The 20986-nt window shown below is 50.7% G+C and overlaps 6 protein-coding genes across 6 annotated transcripts; 3 read left to right on the forward strand and 3 right to left on the reverse strand.

The window, feature by feature from the left end:
- Positions 1-852: 852 nt before the first annotated feature.
- On the reverse strand, positions 853-3725 carry BU24DRAFT_410947 (uncharacterized protein; the record flags this gene model as incomplete). The annotated part of the gene is made up of 4 exons (XM_033526016.1): positions 853-1368; positions 1425-3430; positions 3612-3658; positions 3712-3725. 4 exons carry the CDS (start codon positions 3723-3725, stop codon positions 853-855), a joined length of 2583 nt encoding a protein of 860 aa, XP_033381513.1.
- A 1327-nt stretch (positions 3726-5052) lies between these two features.
- BU24DRAFT_452128 (benzodiazepine receptor family protein-like protein) lies at positions 5053-5929 on the forward strand. The gene is made up of 2 exons (XM_033531166.1): positions 5053-5592; positions 5651-5929. Exons 1-2 carry the CDS (start codon positions 5077-5079, stop codon positions 5702-5704), a joined length of 570 nt encoding a protein of 189 aa, XP_033381514.1. The 5' UTR covers positions 5053-5076; the 3' UTR covers positions 5705-5929.
- Positions 5642-7187, reverse strand: BU24DRAFT_231674 (uncharacterized protein). The gene is made up of 4 exons (XM_033522180.1): positions 6795-7187; positions 6674-6735; positions 6237-6616; positions 5642-6186 (listed from the first exon to the last, which is right to left on the reverse strand). Exons 1-4 carry the CDS (start codon positions 6801-6803, stop codon positions 5903-5905), a joined length of 735 nt encoding a protein of 244 aa, XP_033381515.1. The 5' UTR covers positions 6804-7187; the 3' UTR covers positions 5642-5902.
- Positions 7188-7402: 215 nt separating this feature from the next.
- BU24DRAFT_424178 (Rad17-domain-containing protein) lies at positions 7403-10298 on the reverse strand. The gene has a single exon (XM_033528438.1). The coding sequence runs from the start codon at positions 10074-10076 to the stop codon at positions 7473-7475; it is 2604 nt and encodes an 867-aa protein (XP_033381516.1). The 5' UTR covers positions 10077-10298; the 3' UTR covers positions 7403-7472.
- A 4929-nt stretch (positions 10299-15227) lies between these two features.
- On the forward strand, positions 15228-16204 carry BU24DRAFT_231709 (uncharacterized protein). Its single transcript, XM_033522181.1, has 2 exons — positions 15228-15973; positions 16024-16204. The coding sequence occupies exons 1-2, from the start codon at positions 15340-15342 to the stop codon at positions 16077-16079; spliced, it is 690 nt and encodes a 229-aa protein (XP_033381517.1). The 5' UTR covers positions 15228-15339; the 3' UTR covers positions 16080-16204.
- A 4103-nt stretch (positions 16205-20307) lies between these two features.
- Positions 20308-20770, forward strand: BU24DRAFT_410952 (uncharacterized protein; the record flags this gene model as incomplete). Its single annotated transcript, XM_033526017.1, has 3 exons — positions 20308-20527; positions 20594-20676; positions 20732-20770. The coding sequence occupies 3 exons, from the start codon at positions 20308-20310 to the stop codon at positions 20768-20770; spliced, it is 342 nt and encodes a 113-aa protein (XP_033381518.1).
- Between the last annotated feature and the right edge of the window lie 216 nt (positions 20771-20986).

Consider the following 20986-nt stretch of genomic DNA (forward strand, 5'->3'; position numbering starts at 1 on the left):
ACAAGCGTCCCAGCCTCACCCCAACATCGTCACCGGACATGGCGCAGGCCCTACCAAGGCCTCTAACAAAGGATAGGTCGGCAACCATCCATCTTGGAATGCTTTCGGAACTTCCTTGGAAACTGTAGACGAGATACGGAGAGTGGCTAGCATCCCCTGCGCCGAGCCAGCGAATCTGGGCCTAATTTTCAAACATGGGAAATCGAGAAAATACTGGGATGCATATCTAACTAACAATGTCCGAAATCCTGGTTCTTGCATTATTGTTGCTGTTGCTGTTTTGTTTCTGTTGATCCTCCTGCTGGTGTTCTTGTCCTGTTTTGAGATCTGGGGTTATTCTACTATGCCTATGTGGGAACGCACCGCCACATCGCCTGCCAAACTTTATTTTCTACCGCAACCTTTGAAGTATTACACGTATGCACTCCTCCATGCAGTCAATTGCAAAAATAAACATCAACTTCCTATGTCCTTTAGATAACGAATTGGGTACCTTTTCGATTATTTGTTTCTATAAGTACAGTGCCAGTGGTCCGCGTCTTTGCGAGAAGGCAAAGTCGCGCCCATCGGCCTCGTCCCCATCGGCCTCGCCCCCATCGGCCTCGATCGGGCTCGCGCCCATCGGGCTCGCGACTATCCGGCCTCACTCTCTGGTGGGACTTTGTGTCAATACAGTTGGAGTCAAACGACTCCATGCCATGTCCAATCAATCCCTTTTACAAATTCATGCCTCCCGAAACGCCAGACTCATACCCACGCACTACTTGAAACATCCTGCACCCATCTCTTCTCAGACTGACGATTCAGCTCTTTGGCTCTCGCCCCTATCAGTATCTCCCTTCTTTGCTCAGACTAATACTCCAGCTCTTTGCTCTCCCCATTGCCAACTGCATCCAGATCCTCGTAACTCTTGATCGACCGTCCTTGGGTGGACTGCACGGGGCCTGGTCCACCATCGCCGAAACGTGCACCACCTCCAGGCCTGCCACCGCGTGGAGGGGTCAGACGCCCATTGCCTCCATTGAAGCGTCCGTTGCGTCCGTCGCGCTGGTTCCTGTCATACGGTCCACTGCGACTGTTGAATCGGCCACCTCCACGGCGCATGGGTCCCGACTGATGCCTATCGTCCTGGCTGAAGTTGGGGTCCCAATTTCCACCAGCAATCGCAGGGTTGAAATATGGTGGTACATTGAAGCTGTTGGGCATATTGTTGCCACCCACATTGAAGGGCATGCTAGCAAGATTGAAGCCCCGGGGAGTGCCAGCAACGTGCTGATTGCCCATGGGGAAATGCCCATTGCTATTGGCATCGCTACGTGATGGAGCAATATGTGCAGGGTCAAGCACGTACGTATTCACCAGTAGGATCTGTGAGAACATGTTAGCTACTTCGCGTCGAGTTGCAATGGGTTGGGAAAGCTTACGTCATTACGCTTCTTGTCAAACCAGTCTGTATGGCGCTTCTCCACATGTTTCTTCCAGAAGTTCTCTCCCTTGAACAATTTCGTGCACTCCGGGACTTTACAGCGCCACTTAGACTCGTCCTCTTGCTTCACCCATTTCTTCATCTCGTCCTCGAGAGCTTCATCGATTGGCTTCCCTCCAAGCTTCTTAATATCAACGCTGTCTGGCTCAAGGAGTTGGAGGAGCTTGTCCTCGTATGTCTTGACCCAGTTGAAAGCGCGCTGGAGCTGCTGCTGGTTCTTTCCGGAAAGTTTGGGCTTCTTCTCTTCTTGGATTGGTTCCTCCGCATCGCCGTCGCCCGTTCCAGATGTCTCCTGTTTCTTGTAGGGGAAGGGTAGTCCGGCAGCCGTGGCGCGAGCCGTGGCCTTTGCGGCGGTGGTCAGACTTGCGCGCGGCCGGCGAAGATGGCCTCCCGCACACTTTCGGATCAACTCATGTACAGAGTCGCTTTCGAAAACGCAGAAGAAGCAGAAGTTATACACTCTTCGCAAGTACTCGATCAGAAGATCGAGCTTCTTCTTTTTTGCCAATAGCTCCTCGTCATCGACCTCATCCTCCAGCGCTCCCTCATCTTCATCGTCCATCATTTCGTCTTCTCCCTCTTCCAAGTCCTCGGGGTCTCTTTCCTTTTTGGGCGCTGAGGGAGCATTGGCTGGGGGCTGTAGCCAACCCTTGGAGCGAAGGTCCTCGACCCGCTGCTCGACCTTGGTCACACCATCGACATTCGAGAACTCCTCGTAACCATCCTTCAGATCATTGTCCATCTTGGCGACCAATCGCTCCGCCAACTGTAGGTCACGTTCGATCCTCTCTGGGGCGGAGAAAAGATCCCACAAGGCCTTTTTCCGGGGAGCTGAAGGAGATTCATGGATGCCAACATGGCACGTGAAATTACCACGTTCCTCGTCGATCACAGTCTTGCCATTCAATGCTTCGAGTGCCTTTTGCGCGGTGCTTAATGGGGTGCTTGATGAATCCGGCTTTTCGTCGATGGCACCGTCTTCGCCATCTTCACGTCCGTCGCCGCGATCGTCCACGATCATGGGCTCTTCATCACCAGGATGAAGGATGACCCATCCGATACGGTGACACTTCTTCAACGGGTTCGGGTCGCTCAGACTCAACCATTTGAAGCCGCCAGGACCCTCTCCCAAGTGTTCCTTTGCGAATTCTTCGACCTTGTCTCGGTTGACCGTAGGTGCAATTGTTTTGATCAGCAGAGTTGGCTGCAATGCCGCCTCATCGCGAAGCTCCCCACCCTTGCAAGGCAAGAGATCGCCCACGCCTAAGACCTCATTGGCAGCCGTTGTTTCGCCTTCTTCTTTCTCCACAACACCACCTGCACCATTGCTTTCATTTTTGTAGATTCCTTCCAAGGTGAACTCGTCGAAAACGCCCTCATCCAGTTGGCGCTCCCACTCCATGTAGATAGCATGGCGATACGGTTTGATCTTGGCTCGAAAGTTGGTTTGGTAGTCGGGATCATATCGTTCCTTGAACCACTCCTCGCCTTTATGCTTGTCGACAAAAGTCTTGGCCATTTGTACCTGAAGTTTCTCTTTGTATTCGTCATACGCGGCCTGGATGAGCTCCCGTTCCTTTCCCTTCTCTTCGCGAGCCTCGCGCTCGCCTTTGAGGCCTGGCTTTCGGCCTCCGTTCTTAGCGCGTTCTTTTTCGTCCTTTATGATCTGTTCCACGCGCCACCACTCGGCAAAATAGTTGAAGCCCACCTGGAACTCCATTACCATGGGGTTTTGCATAGGATTGACAGAGAATGTAGGCGCAAAGCTGTCTTGACCTGGTACGTAACGGTCAATGCCGGCTTGCACTGCTGGAGGAGACGAGCGGCGTCTGTGTAGAGCATCGCGACGGGAATCGTAGTCGCGTGTTCGGTCAGGCTGGTATCGGTCGATGTTCTGAGGTGATCGAGAGCGACCGCGTCCCTGTCTGGGCCGTCCGCCAGGACCTGTTTGCAACACTTTTGTCAGCTACTCAATGCAATAAAGTACTAATGGTGCGCGCTTGGTGTCCAGTAGAAATATGCGCCGAAGCGACAGCGGGGTAGTACTCCGCTATGTGGATGCGTAAGGCATCATATACAAACTACGATAACCACCGTGATAGGCTTAATGAATGCAGAAACTCACCAGGGGAGCGGCGCCTGTACGAATCGACCACCGGCCTGTCTTCGGATCTGTGTATTGTCAGCAGAGGCTCCAGCGGATGCATTGGTTTGCGCAAGCATACGGGTATGAATCCATGGTAAAGGCGAATGGCTTGATTAGGATGGAAAAGCAGGGGGCGGAGGGTGACCCGACTCTCGTGTGCGCAAGAGGACCAGAGTGTGGTGGTGAAGGTCCGTAGAATCAACTACGGGACACAAATCATCAATTTGCTAGCATGTGTGGTTTGGTTCGATCGCTGTAGGCCGATGCCAGACGGTTCGGAAATAGGATAATGGGAGTTTCCCCGGAATTGATAGCTGTTTGCCATTGCGGCTCGTGTTAGAACAGAGTGCCATATGGGTAGAAGGACGAAGACGAGGGAAGACAATGAGCGGGGTAAGGAGTGAGAAATAAAATGAACAAGAGACAGCGACGCTAGATAGAATGGATGCTATCGCGACAGCTGCTGGAGAATTGAAGGGAGGGAGGAGAGGAGGCGGAAGCTGAAAGGTAGAGCAGCGAGCATGCGCCGCGCGACAAGGGCAGGGTAAGCTATGGAGAAGACGGAGCAGGAAGCAAGTAATAGCTTTGCTAGGTGGACAAGAAGCGTGCACTCACGATGTGCTGGAGGAACTCCCGGCTGAAGAAAAGATAACAGCAGGTCCTATGGAATATGATGAGTTTAACTTGAGAAAGGAGTGAGCGTGAAGCAGGTGAGGTTGAGAGAGAGAGAGCGAGCGAGCGCGGTTGGGGAAGGGCGTGTCGGAGGAGGTATTGGAGTAACCCAGTCTGGACTAGCTTGAAAAGGGAGACGGGGCCAGCTCGGCATGTCGGGTGTTCCTTGTCTTCATCCCCGGGAACGTCGGTCACTTTTCGTATGGGAATAATGGGAGATATGGCTCAGGAACACGAACAGGATCAGGGTTAGGAAACAGTACTAAGAACAAGCAAAATGCTCGCTATGACTATCGTTTGCAAGAAATACAATTGAACACAGCTCCATCTCTACTGACTGTGTAGCATTTTTCCAATACCTAACCTACCTACATAGACTGACATATACCTGTTTCGTCTGGTACCTATGTATACATCCTCAGTAGCCTGTATGAAGAATCTAAGCCAATCACAGGGCCTCTAAATCGAGGCCCCACCTCAATTCCTACCTGTCTACTTACCCAGAAACACCCCATTATTCTCTCACATGAATACATGCCAGTACGGAAGTCTGGGAACAGGTGTTTGTGGCAAGTCAACGAACCGAGGCTTGATTGGTGGGTCGATCTACGTAAACATCGATGCACCGCTTCCATCACGATCCTCGTCGCGACTCCTACCTATATCCATCCATCCAGTATCCAGGCACCTAGTATAAAACTATATAACTGCTCAAATAAATCTCCTCGTCCACATCACACTCACTGTAAAGCCCCTCACCTCAACCATCACAATGTCCTCCTTCCCGCCAATCCCATATATCCCGTCCCTGACGCTACCGGCGTTCCTCTTTGAGACCCCGGCCGCTAGCATCTTGCTCCCCGTGCTATCTGGCGTCACCGTAGGCTATGCGATCAGCCCCTCAGACACGAAGAACATTTATCGCCGGCTGAAGCAGCCACCGCTGCATCCGCCTGCGTGGGTCTTCGGCCCCGTTTGGACTGCGCTCTATGCGACCATGGGATATACTGCCTACCGTGCCTGGACGACTGGAACCACTTCCCTGGACCTCGAAAAGTTCAAGCTTGCAAAGCAAGGCGCTACTCTTTATACCATTCAACTCGGCCTCAATCTCCTGTGGACACCTCTTTTCTTCGGGTTGCAACGCCCAATAGCGGCTACCGCGAATATTCTTGCCTTGGGAGGTGTGGTTGGCTCGCTGGCGTATGTTTGGGGTCAGGTTGACCCAGTCTGTGGCTATCTGCTTGCGCCGTACTTGGGATGGCTGAGCTTTGCTACTTATCTTTGCGTAAGTTGATACAATCTGATGTTTTGGTACAGCTTGTTGGCTAACAATTGATGTTTAGGCCGGATGCGGCTATCTTAATAACTGGAATTTCAGCCATGCTAAAGAAGAATAGATGATTGTTTGAGAAATAATAAAGGATCTTCAAAAAAAAGTACTTTTTGTGTCATCTTGAATTGAAATCCAATTCTGTGACAAGTAGATTAATTCATTAAAGCTAGATATTACACTCATCGAGCATTGTAGTCTATCATCTGTGTCTAAAATATGTCGTGCTCGTTGGCAAGCAAAACAGCAGCTGCAATCGCATTGATCAAAGCTCATCAAATATACGCAGTCGATCATCATCCACCAGGACTGACGGGGTTGGCGCAAACTTTGAACTTCTGGTTGGCCGACTCGATAATGGTACAGCGAGGGCCTGCTTCGCTGATTCTGGCATCCCTTCCATGATGTCAATTAGATTCTGCCTGGCTTCGAAATGCAGTGAAGGATGCGCATGGGGTCTTCGAGTAGGCTTCAATTGCTGGAAAAGTATAGCCACGACAATCATACAGAGCACCAGCACTGCTACGCCCCAGACTATACGGAGACGGCCTGCGCCAAAGTTAATAAGATACCGGTATCGCCACACGATGCATACATACGAGATATTTTGGCCTCTCCCTCGGCCTCAATTTTTGCGCGAGCCTCGACACGTTGCCTCGCACTTTCAAGCCGCTTCGTCAGTGCATCTGCTTTCTCCTTTCCTGCCTTAATCCGCTCTTCGAGGTCATTAACTTGTGACTTCTGTGTCTCGAAGTCGCCAAACGCTTCGAATTGTCCTTGTACATCATCGACCAGCTCTTTCGTATCTGTTTCCAGGTTTGCATGTAGTTCCTTCGTCATGCTGGATAGCTCCTGTAGGCTCCCTATTGTTTGTCGAAGCACGCCGACTTTCTCCAGAATAGAGTAGTATGTATCATCGAGGCGGCGGGACGACTTGAGTGACTGTTCGGAAGCGTCTTGAAACGCTGCACGTAGTTCTCTGTCCATCCGAGTCAATCTCCCATTGTAATCGACAATCCGTGCGTATCTTCCTTACCTTGCTCGTGCATGTGCCTTCTTGCGCTCTTTCTCTACGTCTTCACTGCGGACCACGACCTGCTGTGGCCGCTCCTGTGAGCCCTCCTCCCTGACCTCCAACTCCCTCGACGGATTCTCACCTCTCCCATCCGATCCGGAGCTATCCTTCCCCTTACTAGCCTGCTTCAACAAGTCGCCAAAGCTCGTAGGAGGCGTCAGCTGCGTGGCCGACTGCACGGTATCTTTGACATCCCGCGAGTGGTGGTGTCGACGGTGGTGATGGTGATGATGGTGGTGGTGCGGGTGGTGATGTAGGCCGTGGAGATGAGGCCGCCTGGATGAGGTGCGTGTGGTGGACGCTGCTGTTGCTGTCGCTGGGTCGGTGTTGACGCGCGGAGGTGACATCGGTTGAAAGATGTTTGGCCGAAAACTTTGCGTTCTGTTTGAACGCTCATTCGGCCGCGTCTTGTCCATAGTTACATACTGATTGTATGAGGTGGTTGTGCTGGTTGCGACCTTGTCGCGCCTAGAATGTATCTCGGAAGTAAGGGCACGAGCAAGGTCATCGTCATTGAGGAAGCGGACTTTCCTCTTATGGTTAGCGGGTTCCTCACTAGGGCTAGGTACCAATATGGTAGGATTTGGCGCGACAGATTCTGGTTAATCAATGGACAGACATCATGGCCATGTCTAGAAATCTTAATTGTTCTCACAATATGTGCTCTGGCCTCTAATGTAAGCTTTGCAGCATTTAGATTAATTATATAGTAATTTACACCTATTTGAAATCCATTGCAGTCCGTGGTTCTGATCTACCATCAGTCTTCAATGTCATCGTCACTCAAAGTCATTGTTGCCACATCTCTTGCGACTATCATGGACGTCGGAGATTTATGTTCAGTCTTCCGCAACCCCACCGTGTGACGTCTCCGCTTTTGTGGTGTAGTTGGCGCAGGAAGGTCGGTTGCCCATTGTTCATGCTCGTCAGAATCTCCATAATCATCCTCCTTTTCGTCACCGTACATAGCCGCACTACCGCCGAAAGTGACCAATTTCTCGATCTCTCGCATTCCCTTTGGTGGTGTTCTCGAGGTTGAAGTTGAGCCGCGCAAAATCAAGTATAAATATGGAAGACGCTCCAGCAGTGTTTCAAAACGAGCTGATCCTCCACTTCCAAGTAGAGTTGACAAGGGTGACGATTCATCGGTTGCGGTATTCCCACTGTTGCCGGCATGAAAGCCAGACGATTTCCAGGATTCTACACCGGCTGTACTAGAGCTGTCAAGATACTTCGGGACAGAGTCTGAGGACAAAAGATCATTACGTCGTATGCGAGAGACCCAAAGGTCCAGTAGTCCTCCAAGCTCTTCCTGCGTGCGCCATATACGAAGCGAATCCGGGTAATACATTGAGTGCGAATTCATTTTGAACACACTCGAACCCTTTCCCTTCATTACAGAAGTGCCAGATGGATTTGCAGCGCGCTTGACGGGAGATGGCAGGCTATACAACATACCAAGAACGCTGACTTGGAAACTCATCTCTTCCTGGCGCAAGCTATCCGAGCTCGACCCCTGGAAGTTCTGTTTCCCGAAGCCAGCTGTACTAAAACGATCGGGGGATAATAGATCTGCATCGGATAATGCCTCCATACACCCTTCGATCGAGTCCATGGTCTCCTCGCTATCTGCCCCAGTACAGGAAAGAGGGTAATTTTCGTGAAGGGCAGCAATAAAGGTATGAGTGTCAGTGCCGATTTCGTCAATCAAAGAATCTACATCAACCTCGGAACGTTTTGGTCGACGGCGTTCAGGGAACCAGGGAGGGGGTTGAGGAACTGGCAATTCGTTCGGAGCGTCTTGCACGCGTTTGTTATAGACGACTTTTCCCACGGCATGGAATATGCCTAGTGTACTTTCGCGTTGCGTTATCATCTCTAAAGACTCTTTTTCCATCTTGGTCAGAGGAATATTGGTGTTTCCCTTCTTCTTTGCAAATGTGATCTTCCCTCCCCAGCCATCATGTTCATCGCCTCTGACGCAGAGGAATTCTAAAGACGACACAGCACTACGAATGTCACCTAGATTCGAGAGTTGTTGAATGACCTGAGGCCCGACCGTTTTCTTCCTTCCGCTTTGACGGGCCTCTTTATTGACGGTCAAGGTCAATGCCTTGGTCATGATGGTAGTTGCAATTGAGTTGAACTCAATAACAGAAACTCCTTCGTGATTCAGAATCTCCGGGCCTAGTAAGCGGTGAGCTGTGAAGCTATCAGCTGCAGCCGTATTTGTTGATAAAAGAGTCTCAGATATGATCATGACCATGGGAGTGATCGAATGATCTTGTGGCGACTTTGCGTTCAAGAAGAATGAAGATGAAGGCGTAGTAGAAGCGAGAAAATTCAAAACTGCGGAGCGAAATGACTGAACGGCCGTGGATGCCCGTGCAAATGTGTTTGGAAACTCTTCGACCACAATCAAGTGATTTCGCCCGCTAGGTCTACTGGCTTGTTGCTTGGGCGGATTGGGCTGGGATTGGGACGAATCGACCATGGCAAGACTTCCGAAATTGCCTGTTCTTCCGACAAAATCCTCAAACTGTGCGGTAATAGATACAAACCCTTCGGTTGAAGCACTCGCACCTGCAGGGTTGCTCCATTCGTGTACGTCAATGCTAAGCTCTTTAGCAAGCAGCGACACGGTGGCCGTTTTCCCGGAACCCGCTGGCCCCTTCAGCAGCAGGAGTCTCTTACGGTGTTGACCACTGAACGTATCCAACAGCCATGCCCGCACGTCAGAAACCTTTCTCTTATGCACTGCCAACTCGTCTAGAGTTTGGGGGCCGTACTTCTCGTTCCATGGCCTGCTATCTACATCCAGCTGGCGGGCGTTCAATTGTGTCGAGGGAGTACTTTGTGAACCATTGTTGGTGCGGAGAAAGCGCGAGCTACCCTTTGCAGTAGTATCATTATTCACCACAGATGCTTCACGTTGTCTTTTCCGTACCGCTAGTGCTTTTGGTTGTCGCAGTTGTGGATCATCCTCTGAGGAGTCGAATATATCATCAATGTCCTCAAGAGATTCACCTTTCGAAATTTTCTCGGGGCTAGGCGATGGTTGTGCAATTTGGGACCGAGGGACATTACTAAAGAATGATGTTATAGGTTTATGGGTTGGTTTCGCCTTTTGAGGGGATTTCGTGGAGGAGCGTTGGTTCGAAGACGTCTGACGAGCTTTAGAAGCGTGGCCGCCCTGAGCCCGCGACCGAGGTCTTGCGACTTCAGAACTGTTCTGGGGTTCTGCGTAGGCAGGAGCCGTCAATGTGCCTCTTTTAGGGCGCTTCGGAGGCGGAGAATATGGCCCATCATCTTCATCGGATGATAGTACGACGGGCTTCTCACGAGCTGCCCGCGGCTTGCCCATGCCGCCTCGACTGTAGAGATAATTCGAGGCAATGGGTCATTCTTGAGTCCCCCGTCCTGTGTAAATGGTGAGCGTAGTGACCGGGGTTGAGGTCAATTGATTTAGAAAGTTGAAGGTTGAAGTCGGAATGGGGTTGTTCCGGGCGAGTCGCGACAAACGCGAAGTCACACGTTCGAGTGGGGGGAACGCGTGGAGAGATATCACGTGACAGGATGTGACTCGATCTTTTGGGGACATGATATGTGCCCCGGCTGCAGGGTACTTGTAATTAAATTAATCAAACCCTTCAGCCTCAAGGCAGACGAGCAAAAAAAAAAAAAGCCATTTTTATTGTCGTGCTTGGAGTTCTCCGCTTGGAATTTGCTATCCTCAGTGCATACTATTGCGAACTTCGCCTTTACGTATACCTTGCTACTTCCCTACTGCGGACTCTTCTTCATCATAACCGCCTCAGACTCTCAATATCTCCAACAAACCGAACCATAGCGGATTGTGATTATGATTATGGGTTACAAGCATGATATGTTGCCATAAGCGGATACTGCAAGGATGATGCGGTCCGTCACATACAATACGACCTACATACCCGCACCTCAGCCAAGCACTGCCAGCTCACCGAGTCCCCACACCTTGACTCCCATGCATTCACCGCAGTTCTATCACGGAGCAGCTGGCGCCACTTAAGAATCTCAAACCTGCACAGTACACAGTAAGACTCATCCGCCCATTTGGTCCATCGTTCTCCTCGCGGTAGGGATCATTGAAGCCTGCAACTGCACAGACATGCGGCTACTGGGGAACCTTACCAAAACCCTAGGTTGGGTCGCTCATTGCACCAACCGAACAATTCCACGCATACACACCAAATGCCTGTGCATAGTGGCCCAACGTCGATAATGCTCCTTCATAACATAACAATGAAGCTCTCTTTTGGTCACCTGAACGTCCTCGTTTCTACGATACGAGTGGGACCGAAGCAGGTTGTCAAGCTCGTGGCCAGCCATTTTGGCCTTTCTTTCCTCGATGCTCTTTGAGCTTCTGCTCATCGACTTCGTGGCTCGACAGGCGAAGAAGGCTGCATTGAAGGCCTGTCTCTCTGCCGTACACACATGCGCACTGATCTACCTTTTAAGCCTGGGAAAAAGGGCTCTAATTGGAATGCCGCACGCAGTATATTAGTCGCATGTGCCAACTCAGATCTCTGGCATCGTCCCATTGGGCAAGCTGTGACTTTAGTCCGTGTTGTTGTTATGCAGAGCCCTCCAAATCCTCCTGCTGCCAGCAAACTGTATATAGCCCCGTAGGCGCTTAGTGACGCCAACCTATCCATCTTCCATCCCATGTGCCACGCAAGCAAACCTGTCGCTTCACTTTCGATTCCCATATTAGGCCTTTTGTGAAAGCAGACACTCCATGCTCAGTAGCTCTCAATTTCTCCACCCCGCTGTGAGTTAGCAGGCATCATCGAGGCAGGATGGCAAAAAAGAAGAGCAAAAAGTCCCAGAAGCAGGCAGAAAAGCAAGCAGAATCTGTTACTGTTGCGGACACAAAACCAGAGCTTGAAGAGTTACCGTCGGTGCCAGAGGCCCCAGCGCTGGCCCCAGAACCGCCAGCACCACCAGCAGAGGACACCGCTCAGAACGAAGTTGCAGAACCACCTACATCGCCAAAGCTTCCAGATCCCGTAGATCCTCCGTTGGAAGAACCGCAACCCACTTCGGCCGTCAATGAACCCACATCTGTTGACAACGGTGCCCCTGCCGAGCAGGCAGATGCTGCTTCACCGCCAGAACAGGCGGAACCAAACGTTGCTGCCGAGGCCTGCCAGTCATCGAAGGATGCTTCATTCCCGGTCTCTGGGGCGGCCGCAGCGACAGCTGAAGCTGAATTGCTCGAATCAGAGTCGATAGGTCTTCTGAGTAACTCGACTCATGGCGATGCATCAGTCTCCACCGGGCCTGTCTCATCGGAAATCCCATCTGCAATCCAATCTGAGCTACTTGCAGAGGAGAAAGTAGAGTCCAATGCACACGTTACTGAACCAACTTCCTCGACTTCAACCCAAGCGTTGGAATCCGATCCGACACATTCAGAACCCGACAAGGTGGAACCAGCAACTGCCCCTGAACCGGAACCTGCGAGTTCAGATGCAACTGCCCCCGAGCCAGAGAAGCAACTAGAAGCCTTACCAACCAACTCTTCCGACGTTGCCGAAGCAGAGCCTAAAGCTGCTGTGAAGGATATCTCTGAGCCGACCGTTGCGGAACCAGGCACCTCATCTCTATCAGAACAGCCTGAGACAGTTCCAATTGAAGAGACAAGCCAACCCGCTACAGAGGAGCACATATCCAAACCCGAGCAAGAGTCCGAAGCAACCCTCGAGGACGCCCCTCAACCGCCTCAGGTAGACCCTCCCGATACGACTGTCGAACAGACGCTCGAAGTTGACTCCCAAACACCAATCGAACCGAAGCAAGAGGAGGCCTCTAAAGCGGATCCTGAAGAAGTGTCTCAAACGACACCTGAACAAAACCTGACTTCTGCAATTGAACAAGCACCAGAGCCGTCTCCCATAGTGACTGCCGAGCCTGTATCTACAGACACCCACGAAACCACTGAGGAAACTGATATATCTGTTCCGGACGCTCCCAAGGAACTACCAAAAGAAGCGCCGGTATCTGTCGCTGCAGCAGTACCGCAATCAAACCCCGAACGTTCGATTACACCTCCAGCGCCTGAAGAGGCACCAGAAGTCACATCAACGTTTGCAGAAGATATAGCACCGAGTCCGAAGAAGCAATCGTTGCCAGTGTCTGAAGAAGTGCCAAGACCACGTGAAGAAGTACAGACATCTTTATCGGAGCCTGCACAGGTACCAGCACCCGAGGCATCCCCAAAGACCGTCCCCGCTGCCGTACCCCATCCGGTCGCTGAGTCAGTATTGAACTCGTCACAGAGCTCTCTGCCATCTCCTGCTGACACAAGTGAGTTTGACCGGAAATCGGTCAGCTCAGAGCGACGTTCCAGAGCCGCCCTGGATTCAGCGGGTGTCAAACCGCCGAGGCCTGCGCCCTTTAGGGCAGAACAGTCGAGGCCTGGGTCTTCTCGCACATCAATCAGGTCTTCATCACCTCCACGGCCCGAGGCAGCGAAAGAAACAATTGAAGACAATAGGCCTCCCTGGGCGGCACCCACTCCTCCAGTTAGGAGAGCCCGTGCCAGACATATCTCCGCCTTTGATGACGAGGACGACGAGGACGACGACTCTGCGCTTATTCATCCACGTCTCAGGGGCGAACCACCTTCACGAGACCCCTTGAGGGGTCTGACCTATCCGCCATCACAAGCACCGCAACCTCGTGGCTTGTATGCATCTCGGGTCCCACAGCCACCGGAGCACTACTCGAACCAGAATCCCACGCATCCACCGCCACCTGGATATCATCCAAGGTATTATCCGCCACAGGCGCCTCCTTACTATCATAGTCATAATCCCAGCATGAGTCAGTCGGGCGGTTACTCAAACCACAGTCCCTATGGCCCACCTTCTCACGCATCATCTCCTTACCAAGAGTCATGGAGTCAATTCCCTCCGAATTATCCTCCCTATGGTAGTCCGCCGCCGGGTCAAAGGCATGATTCCCTGGCATCGAGAGAATATGCTCTGGCCCCTCACAGCATGGACAATGGTTCTGCCATCGATGACGACACTGGTGATCTCTTCGGCCGTATTGCTCAGGCTATTCCTGACCTTCATGTATTGCTTTCAAGGTATAAGGAGACACATGGTCAGCTTGGTGTCAGGGAAGAGTTATTGCGACGAGCGAGTGCTGAACAGCAAGAGAGACTGAAGAATAAGGATGACGAAATCCAACAATTGAAGGACAGAATTGCCAGCATAGAGAACAAACACTCCAACGAAGCAAGCCGCCTGCGTTTCGAGATTGGTAATCTAGAGGAGCAAGTCAAGGAGTTGAGAGAACAGCTTATGGAAATCGAAATCTACAAGAAGGAAGCTGAGGAGACAAGGGTCGCTCTCGAAGCCGCCAAACTTGCTTGGGAGACAAGGTACAAGGAGCTGGAACTAGCACATGCTGAACTGGAACGAGTCAGTACCGAGGAAAAGATCAAAACACAGAAAGACTTCGATGAATGGAAGACGACTTCAAACACGAAACATGATGCGGAAAAAATCGCCCTTGCTATCCAGTTTGATAAACGGCTGAAAGAGGCCGACGTTCTAGCTGAGAATCAAATGCAAGAAGCCACCGCCTCTTTCATAACTGAGAAGGATGAGTTGCGATCAGAACACTCCCGTCAGCAGCGTGATCGAGAGTCCAGCTTCGATCGCGTCCGTAAAGAGCTAGAAACTAAGCTGTCCACTGCCCAGAAAGACCGTGAAGAGGCTCTCAGGCACGAGAGAGAGAGCAGGGAAGTGTGGGAAATTGAGCGAGAGAATTTGAGCAAGGCGCATCAGGAAGATCGAGAGAGCCTTCAGAGGAGCTGGGATGAACAACGTGAACTCACGGAGGCAAAACACAAGAAAATGAAGGATGAGTCGGACAAGGCTTGGATCGAACTTCATGCCGATGCCAACAGGAAAGCAGAGGATGAGAGAGCAAAGGCTGAGTCGCTTGCCAAGCAATTGGAGGACCTGCAGAGGAAATATGACGAGCTCAAGGCGGAGAGCTCAAAGGAGAAAGATGTAATCAAGAGTGTGGCTGGCAATTTGGAACTAGAGAAGGCGAGGTTGGAAAGACTAATGGAGTGCTATGGGGATATAGCAGAGATCAAGAGCAAAGGCGACACGTACTAGTAAGTGTGTAAACTGGGAAATCAAACGCTTTGAGAGATTCATCATTCAAGCTGTTGATCGACCTGGGATTGTTCGTTATGTTTGTCATTTAGCACACTATTTCCCTCTTCAAATGCAATTGCCTTTTATCGCCCTTTCAATTCCTATCTGATTCGAAACCATGCTGATGAAAAGTCATGTCATAGCCTCGTCTCCTTCTCCCAATTGCAGAAGCAAATTCTAGATCTTGCAGATACTCACTTCAAGCATCTTCCGATCACTCCACCTCCTGGTGTTCTTGAAAACATTCCACCTGAGCTTCCCTCTTTCCTTGGGAACACTGATGCTGCGCGGTACGTTACTTTCAACCAAACTCCTATATTGTGATCGCCATTGTCACTGTACGAGAAATCTGATTTAATCTTTAGGCAATTACGTTCGGCATATGTTGCTCACACAGTATCTGCGATGGTAACATTCCGAGTCTTCGGACCCTTCTTGTTCAGCCTAGGCCGTCGTTATGACAAGGCTGACTCTCTGTTTCTCTCGATGAGTAACCACATTCGAGACAAGAGCACCCGGAAGGAGGCTATCTGGAGACAGCAAACGCTGCTTGCAGCTTTCACGAGTAGTGGAGCTAAACAGCGTATCAACACTGCCGCAGGCTCAGTAGTTGAAGAAATTGTCACCGCTGTGAAGTATTTTGCTGACCCTAGGGAAGAGGAGGCCATTAAGATAGCTGTTCGCAGGATCGTCAAACTCGCGGCAGAGACATGGCGTTTCGCTCGACTCGAACGTGAGATGATCACGGCAACGATGCCTGCAGTCTACGATCAAGACCACGAATTCGCCGGCCCAGACTACTGGTCAGCACATAAGACAGAAGACACACCAATTGCATCTCTTGCAGGGACAGCAGTACCAGATGAGCGACCGAAGTTGTTGCTGAGAATATTCCCGGTTATTCATCGCGAGCCGAAACACGAGAATCTTCGAGCGGCAGACGAGCCTCCCGATGAGGGATGCATCTATCATCATGGATTGGCTCTCTATGACGATGCGAAGGCGGTAGAGACGAGGAGGGAGGAGATCAAGCAAGCAGGTTTGCCTCCTGCCAACAATCCTTCACCGACCGCTGCTGATTTCCCGGAGCCTATAATCCCACCCCCCTGTCACCCGCCTCCACCTCCTCCAGTCGAGGCCGATGATGCTGCCTCTATCAAGTCACGAACCCCAACTGTCGTACCAGTGCCAACATCTCGCTCACGACCAGCTTCTCTACGCTCCGATCCCCCTTCTCACCCGCCTCCACCACCACCAGTCGAGGCCGATGATGCTGCCTCTGTCAAGTCACGAGCCCCAACTGTCGTACCAGTGCCAACTTCTCGCTCACGACCAGCTTCTATACGCTCCGAGTCACGTCCCAAATCCATTAAAGATGAACCCAGGCCTGAAAGTATGGTTCTGGGAAATTCTCCAATGGAAGCTTCGATGTCTGATCTGGCTTCGCCTTCGCCAGGTGCTCAAGCACACGGGTTTGACTTTGCATTGTCCGACATTCATATGGCGGAATACGCTAGATCTGGATCATCTAGGCCTGTGTCAATGCGGTCTGAGGCATCTGTGATGGAAGAGCCCAATACGGCACCAACGAGATCTCCCTACGTCCGACCACTCCCAGGGCCCATTCAATTCACAAAGCTAGATGACCCTTCAAATTCAGTACCCATCGAGAGTACACCGGCTGCATCGAAGGCCTCCTCGAGAAGGGCGAGCACCCATGCATCGTGCATATCCATTCCCCAGGCTCCCCCATCTCCATCCGCCAAAACCCATGATGACCCGCAACCGGAGTCTCCTACAAAGGAAATCCCCGAAGCTCCCCCAATCGCTCCCTCTACTGCATCTTCGAAAGTTCATTTACCTCCGGGACCAACAGAAAGCGCGGTAATTCCCGATACTCTGCCCCCACCGGTGACAGGAAGCCGGGCAGTACCTACAGAGAGCATCGTCACTCCCATGCCCACGAGACCTCCCCCCGATATACTGAGAGATGCTGTTCAGCCCGCTGGCCAAAGACCGCCTACACCTCCAGGATCACGTTCCGGCACACCACCACCCCAGGCACCCCCCTCTCCCCTTTTTGAAGCCGTGGATGAGATTGAGGCTCTGCAGCCACATCGTCGCCGTAAGTCATCTGCTTCTGCGCGCCGTGTCGCATCTTCACGAGCCTCCAACGAAGATCTCAAGAAGGATAAGCCAGACACTGCTCGTCGTATCAGCGGATACTCCATAAGCTCCAAGCCGAGCGTGGATGAAAAAAGCCTACGCAGCGAGCGGAGTGACAAGAGCATGAGAAGCGAGAGAAGCGAAAGAAGCGAGAGGAGTTCACACAGCCGGTACACTTGTGAAAGCCGTAGTGCCGCAGTCAAAGCCCTATATCCCAATTCGCCCCTTGCTGGAACGCCAATTGGACCCTCGCGATCCAATTCCGTCCGAAGCTCGAAGAAACAGCCTACTACATCTGGCGGCGGCACGTGGGACACAAGCTCTGTCTCACAAGAAACGCAGAACAACAACGATGAGCCTTAACCATAGCTACTATGCATCTCGACTTATGGTCTACGATAACCGTAGACTGCGTCTATGGTCTTCACATTTTCAAATTTTGTATTATTTCCTTGATGGTTCTTTTTTCTTTCTATCGATTTAGCGACATGGGCGACATACACATCGCAGGCGTTTATTTGATTCTTAGGAGTTGATAATATGGAGGACATAACGGCGCACGGAGACGAAGTCAGTGTAACCAACCTCATCGGTACTTGAGCATTAGCGAGGGCGCATCATCACACCCCAACATATGGTGGGAGTGGGAGTTTCTCCTTCCAAATCCTCTTTTTTTCCTTTTTCCTTTTTCCTTCCTTTCCTCATCTTTCCTGGTATAATGAAACGAAACGAAACGACATAATGAGTTTGTAAAGTAGTACGTTAGAGGTCGCCGGCATGGATGTGTTCGCATTCGCATAGCATAGTTTCTGCATGTGTCCGCTGCATTTTCTGGTGTTGTCAAGACGGACTTTGTTCGATTGACGAAGTCCCTAGCGAGCGAAGTAGAGACACTTCGAGGTAGTAATCAAGATTCCTCACACAATATGAGTTGAAAGACTGAATTGTTGTAGAGAATACGTTGACTCTTTGCTTAGTGCATGGAAGCTACTCCTATAGTGTGCACACGCCAAACATTTCAGACGAAGCAGCAGATCCTAAAGTTCATATGCGTTCCTACAATCAAAGCTCGAGATACTAATGACAAAACGTAGGCACCATCATTCGTGTACCACCAAAGTCCTCGGATCGTCCGGCCTATGGCAAGATGAACGATCATGAGGTTTTAATGATTGCAATTAGATAATCTACCTACATGTCAAATAGAACTGCGTAGAAGCTAGGTTTCCTACCTTAGCAAGTTTCGATCTCGACTGACAAGTTGGGCAGATTCTCTCTCCTATGCAGGCCATTGCAACCTGACCGGTCAAAGATTCAAAAGTTTCCATCTAGGGACTCCTATTCTACTCTCTCAATACACCATGGTTTGACACTATAGATTCCGCGGAGGCACGCAATTTGCTCGAAGCCGGATGGCCGATATAGATTGAACGAAGTTGTGACCACTCACTACAAGAGACCAGGTCATGAGAGCTATTGAGGGGAAAGAGGAACTAAAACAAGGTCAGAGAGCGATCGTACGATACCAATGCACGATGAAGTCGTCACCACAACGGTACGAACTACTCTCGAGGCAGACCATCTACAAGTGCTGAGGTTGAGTTGAATCTTACTGATGATGCAGCCCAATTTCGATTTCGATTTTACCCAGCCTTAGCCCTGCAATGCTGCATTGCCAATCTAACATGCACTGTCAGGTTAGCGAATCTTCCAATCACCATTGAAAGTCTCGTTACCGCCCCAACGGCAACATGGGGATTCGATTCGATTCCCTCCCGATCTTGTATGTTGGATCATAATTACCATGCAATATGCAATGCGGGTTCTCCGCCCACGAGGCTGGGATTGAAGAATGCGGGGGATCTGCACCAATATTGCCGATAAACTGTGCTGCAAGAATAGCTACACGACTGATCTCCAACGTGTTGGATCTTGAAAACTCGGTTCGACCGCTTCTCGTTGATTGCACTCGGTGGTCTAGTCCCGGAAGCTCGCCGTGATTGTCAGTGAGAAATTCGGAAGCGAATCACGACATGGACGATCTCCCAAACTCGGGTCAACGTCCAGTTCTGAAATATCTTGAATAGTCTGTATATCTAGTTGTTCAGTAGTGTATGAAAGATACTTTTAGATTAGTGATGCTACTATGTCTATGAGCAATACCGGTAGATCTCCACACGTGAAGTCCCGCAAGACAATAGCCGCTGGTTTACAAGGCTGTCAACTGTGCTCTAGGAAGAATCGCAAGGACATTGGTGGAGCCATGTAAGGCCATGCACGGGTCACATTTCATTTCTCGCGATTCATTATCACGATTCTGTGACTTCACTGGGTGTTGGTGGGGCCGATATGCCTTGGCAGTGAATTCGTTTAGAAGTGAAATGCAAATGTACATAATATTACGGAAGCTGCGCGGTAGATGCTGTTACTTGATTCGGATTTCCGTCTATTCCGATCAGGGGTGGTGTCCAGTGACAATCTGCTCTCCCTCTCTTTCCCAACTAAGGTTTCGAGGATAACTGACTGATCGGATGGATGTAATTCATAGAGTGACAGTTCTCTTCCACAAGCGAGCTCTTCACACGGTCGAAAGCGACGCTCGACCAGACATACATGATGTGAAGCCCATCGTAGGAGCCACTTAGCCAAAGTGCCAAGTCACCGACACGTACTTTTTCTCCGTGCTGGGGGCTACTTGTCCACGAGATCTAGAAATTGCATGCTGCACTATGATGCCATTGTACTTCATCGATACATTCTCCACCAGTTTTGCATGGAACCGAAGTGGCCTCGACGTGATGAGAATCTCACGAGACTACGAAATAGATTTGCTAGAGGAGAATTCCGTGTTCGAATCGATAATGTACTAGGACCATGATGCTTGCGTCTCTGGGTCAACGTGCATTTCATATGGAAGATCACAACAAATTCTGCATCTGGTCCATGGATCTAAGTGTAGAGATCAGTGAATCGCCTGGAGATCGAGGTTTGCCCCCTTTAGGCCTCAATCAAAAGACCAAAACATCGATTCGGTAAAAGCGTACGGCATCTTCAAGGTGAATAAACAGATGACTCTAGTGGTCTATATAAACCAGCTGATTCCTCGACGATGGAGCCCCTTATCGGCTCCCAGACTCGACACTTCAGCAACAAATCAAATTTTCAACACTTTCTAAGAACTCCTTAGTCTCCCTCCTCTCAATCAACATGAAGAGGTTCATCGCTATCACTTTCTTCGCCATCCTCGCAGCCGCCTCCCCAGTGGCATCGACTCCCCCCAAGGGCATCTCCGACGCAGACAAGGCCTGCGGCGACCAAGTCGTCTCCTGCTGCAACCCTACGAACAAGGAATCTAGCAGCGGTCTGATCTCTGCCATCGTCGGACCAATCCTCGCCAATGGCTGCGTTGGTGTCTCGGCCAATGCTTGTGAGTAACGAACCCCAGCCTTGATCGTAGAGAATGGGACAATAGGACTCACAATACGCTTTTCAGTGAACATCTTGAGCCCAATCATTGATACAGCTGGCATGTGCGGCTCCAACACGATCCAGTGCTGCTCTGGAAATAAGAACTCTGTGAGTTTCCATGGGATCCATACGAAACAATGTAGCATACCTGACGTGGTATTAGGGACTCATCGTTGTTGACCTCCAGTGCACTAGCTTGTAAGGGGGCGGCTGGGTCACTGATGTTAGGGAATAATCAGGGCACATGGTTGAGTTTGCCAGATATAGCCAGCCAGAGATAGTCAAATTAAACTTCTGGGGATGAACTACAGTTTCCAATGATGTGCTATTCAGATCCAGTGATGTTGTCCTCTAATTGATCCACTATGATTGGGTTGACATACAATCTCAGATTTGATCATACACGAATACTCTGGTA

The sequence above is a fragment of the Aaosphaeria arxii genome, assembly GCF_010015735.1.
Source record: "Aaosphaeria arxii CBS 175.79 unplaced genomic scaffold BU24scaffold_6, whole genome shotgun sequence".
NCBI lineage: Eukaryota > Fungi > Ascomycota > Dothideomycetes > Pleosporales > Aaosphaeria > Aaosphaeria arxii.

What these genes read in the sequence shown, in the direction of transcription:
- BU24DRAFT_424178 (XM_033528438.1), bottom strand. Translation starts at nt 10,076, where the DNA reads ATGGGCAAGCCGCGGGCAGCTCGTGAGAAGCCCGTCGTACTATCATCC.
- BU24DRAFT_231674 (XM_033522180.1), bottom strand. An exon ending in AAGGCACATGCACGAGCAAG is followed by an intron (nt 6,617 to 6,673) that starts GTAAGGAAGATA and finishes TCGGATGGACAG; the next exon opens with AGAACTACGTGCAGCGTTTC. An exon ending in GGGAGAGGCCAAAATATCTC is followed by an intron (nt 6,187 to 6,236) that starts GTATGTATGCAT and finishes ACTTTGGCGCAG; the next exon opens with GCCGTCTCCGTATAGTCTGG.
- BU24DRAFT_231709 (XM_033522181.1), top strand. Translation starts at nt 15,340, where the DNA reads ATGGTAACATTCCGAGTCTTCGGACCCTTCTTGTTCAGCCTAGGCCGT. An exon ending in GGAGGAGATCAAGCAAGCAG is followed by an intron (nt 15,974 to 16,023) that starts GTTTGCCTCCTG and finishes GATTTCCCGGAG; the next exon opens with CCTATAATCCCACCCCCCTG.
- BU24DRAFT_452128 (XM_033531166.1), top strand. Translation starts at nt 5,077, where the DNA reads ATGTCCTCCTTCCCGCCAATCCCATATATCCCGTCCCTGACGCTACCG. An exon ending in GCTTTGCTACTTATCTTTGC is followed by an intron (nt 5,593 to 5,650) that starts GTAAGTTGATAC and finishes ATTGATGTTTAG; the next exon opens with GCCGGATGCGGCTATCTTAA.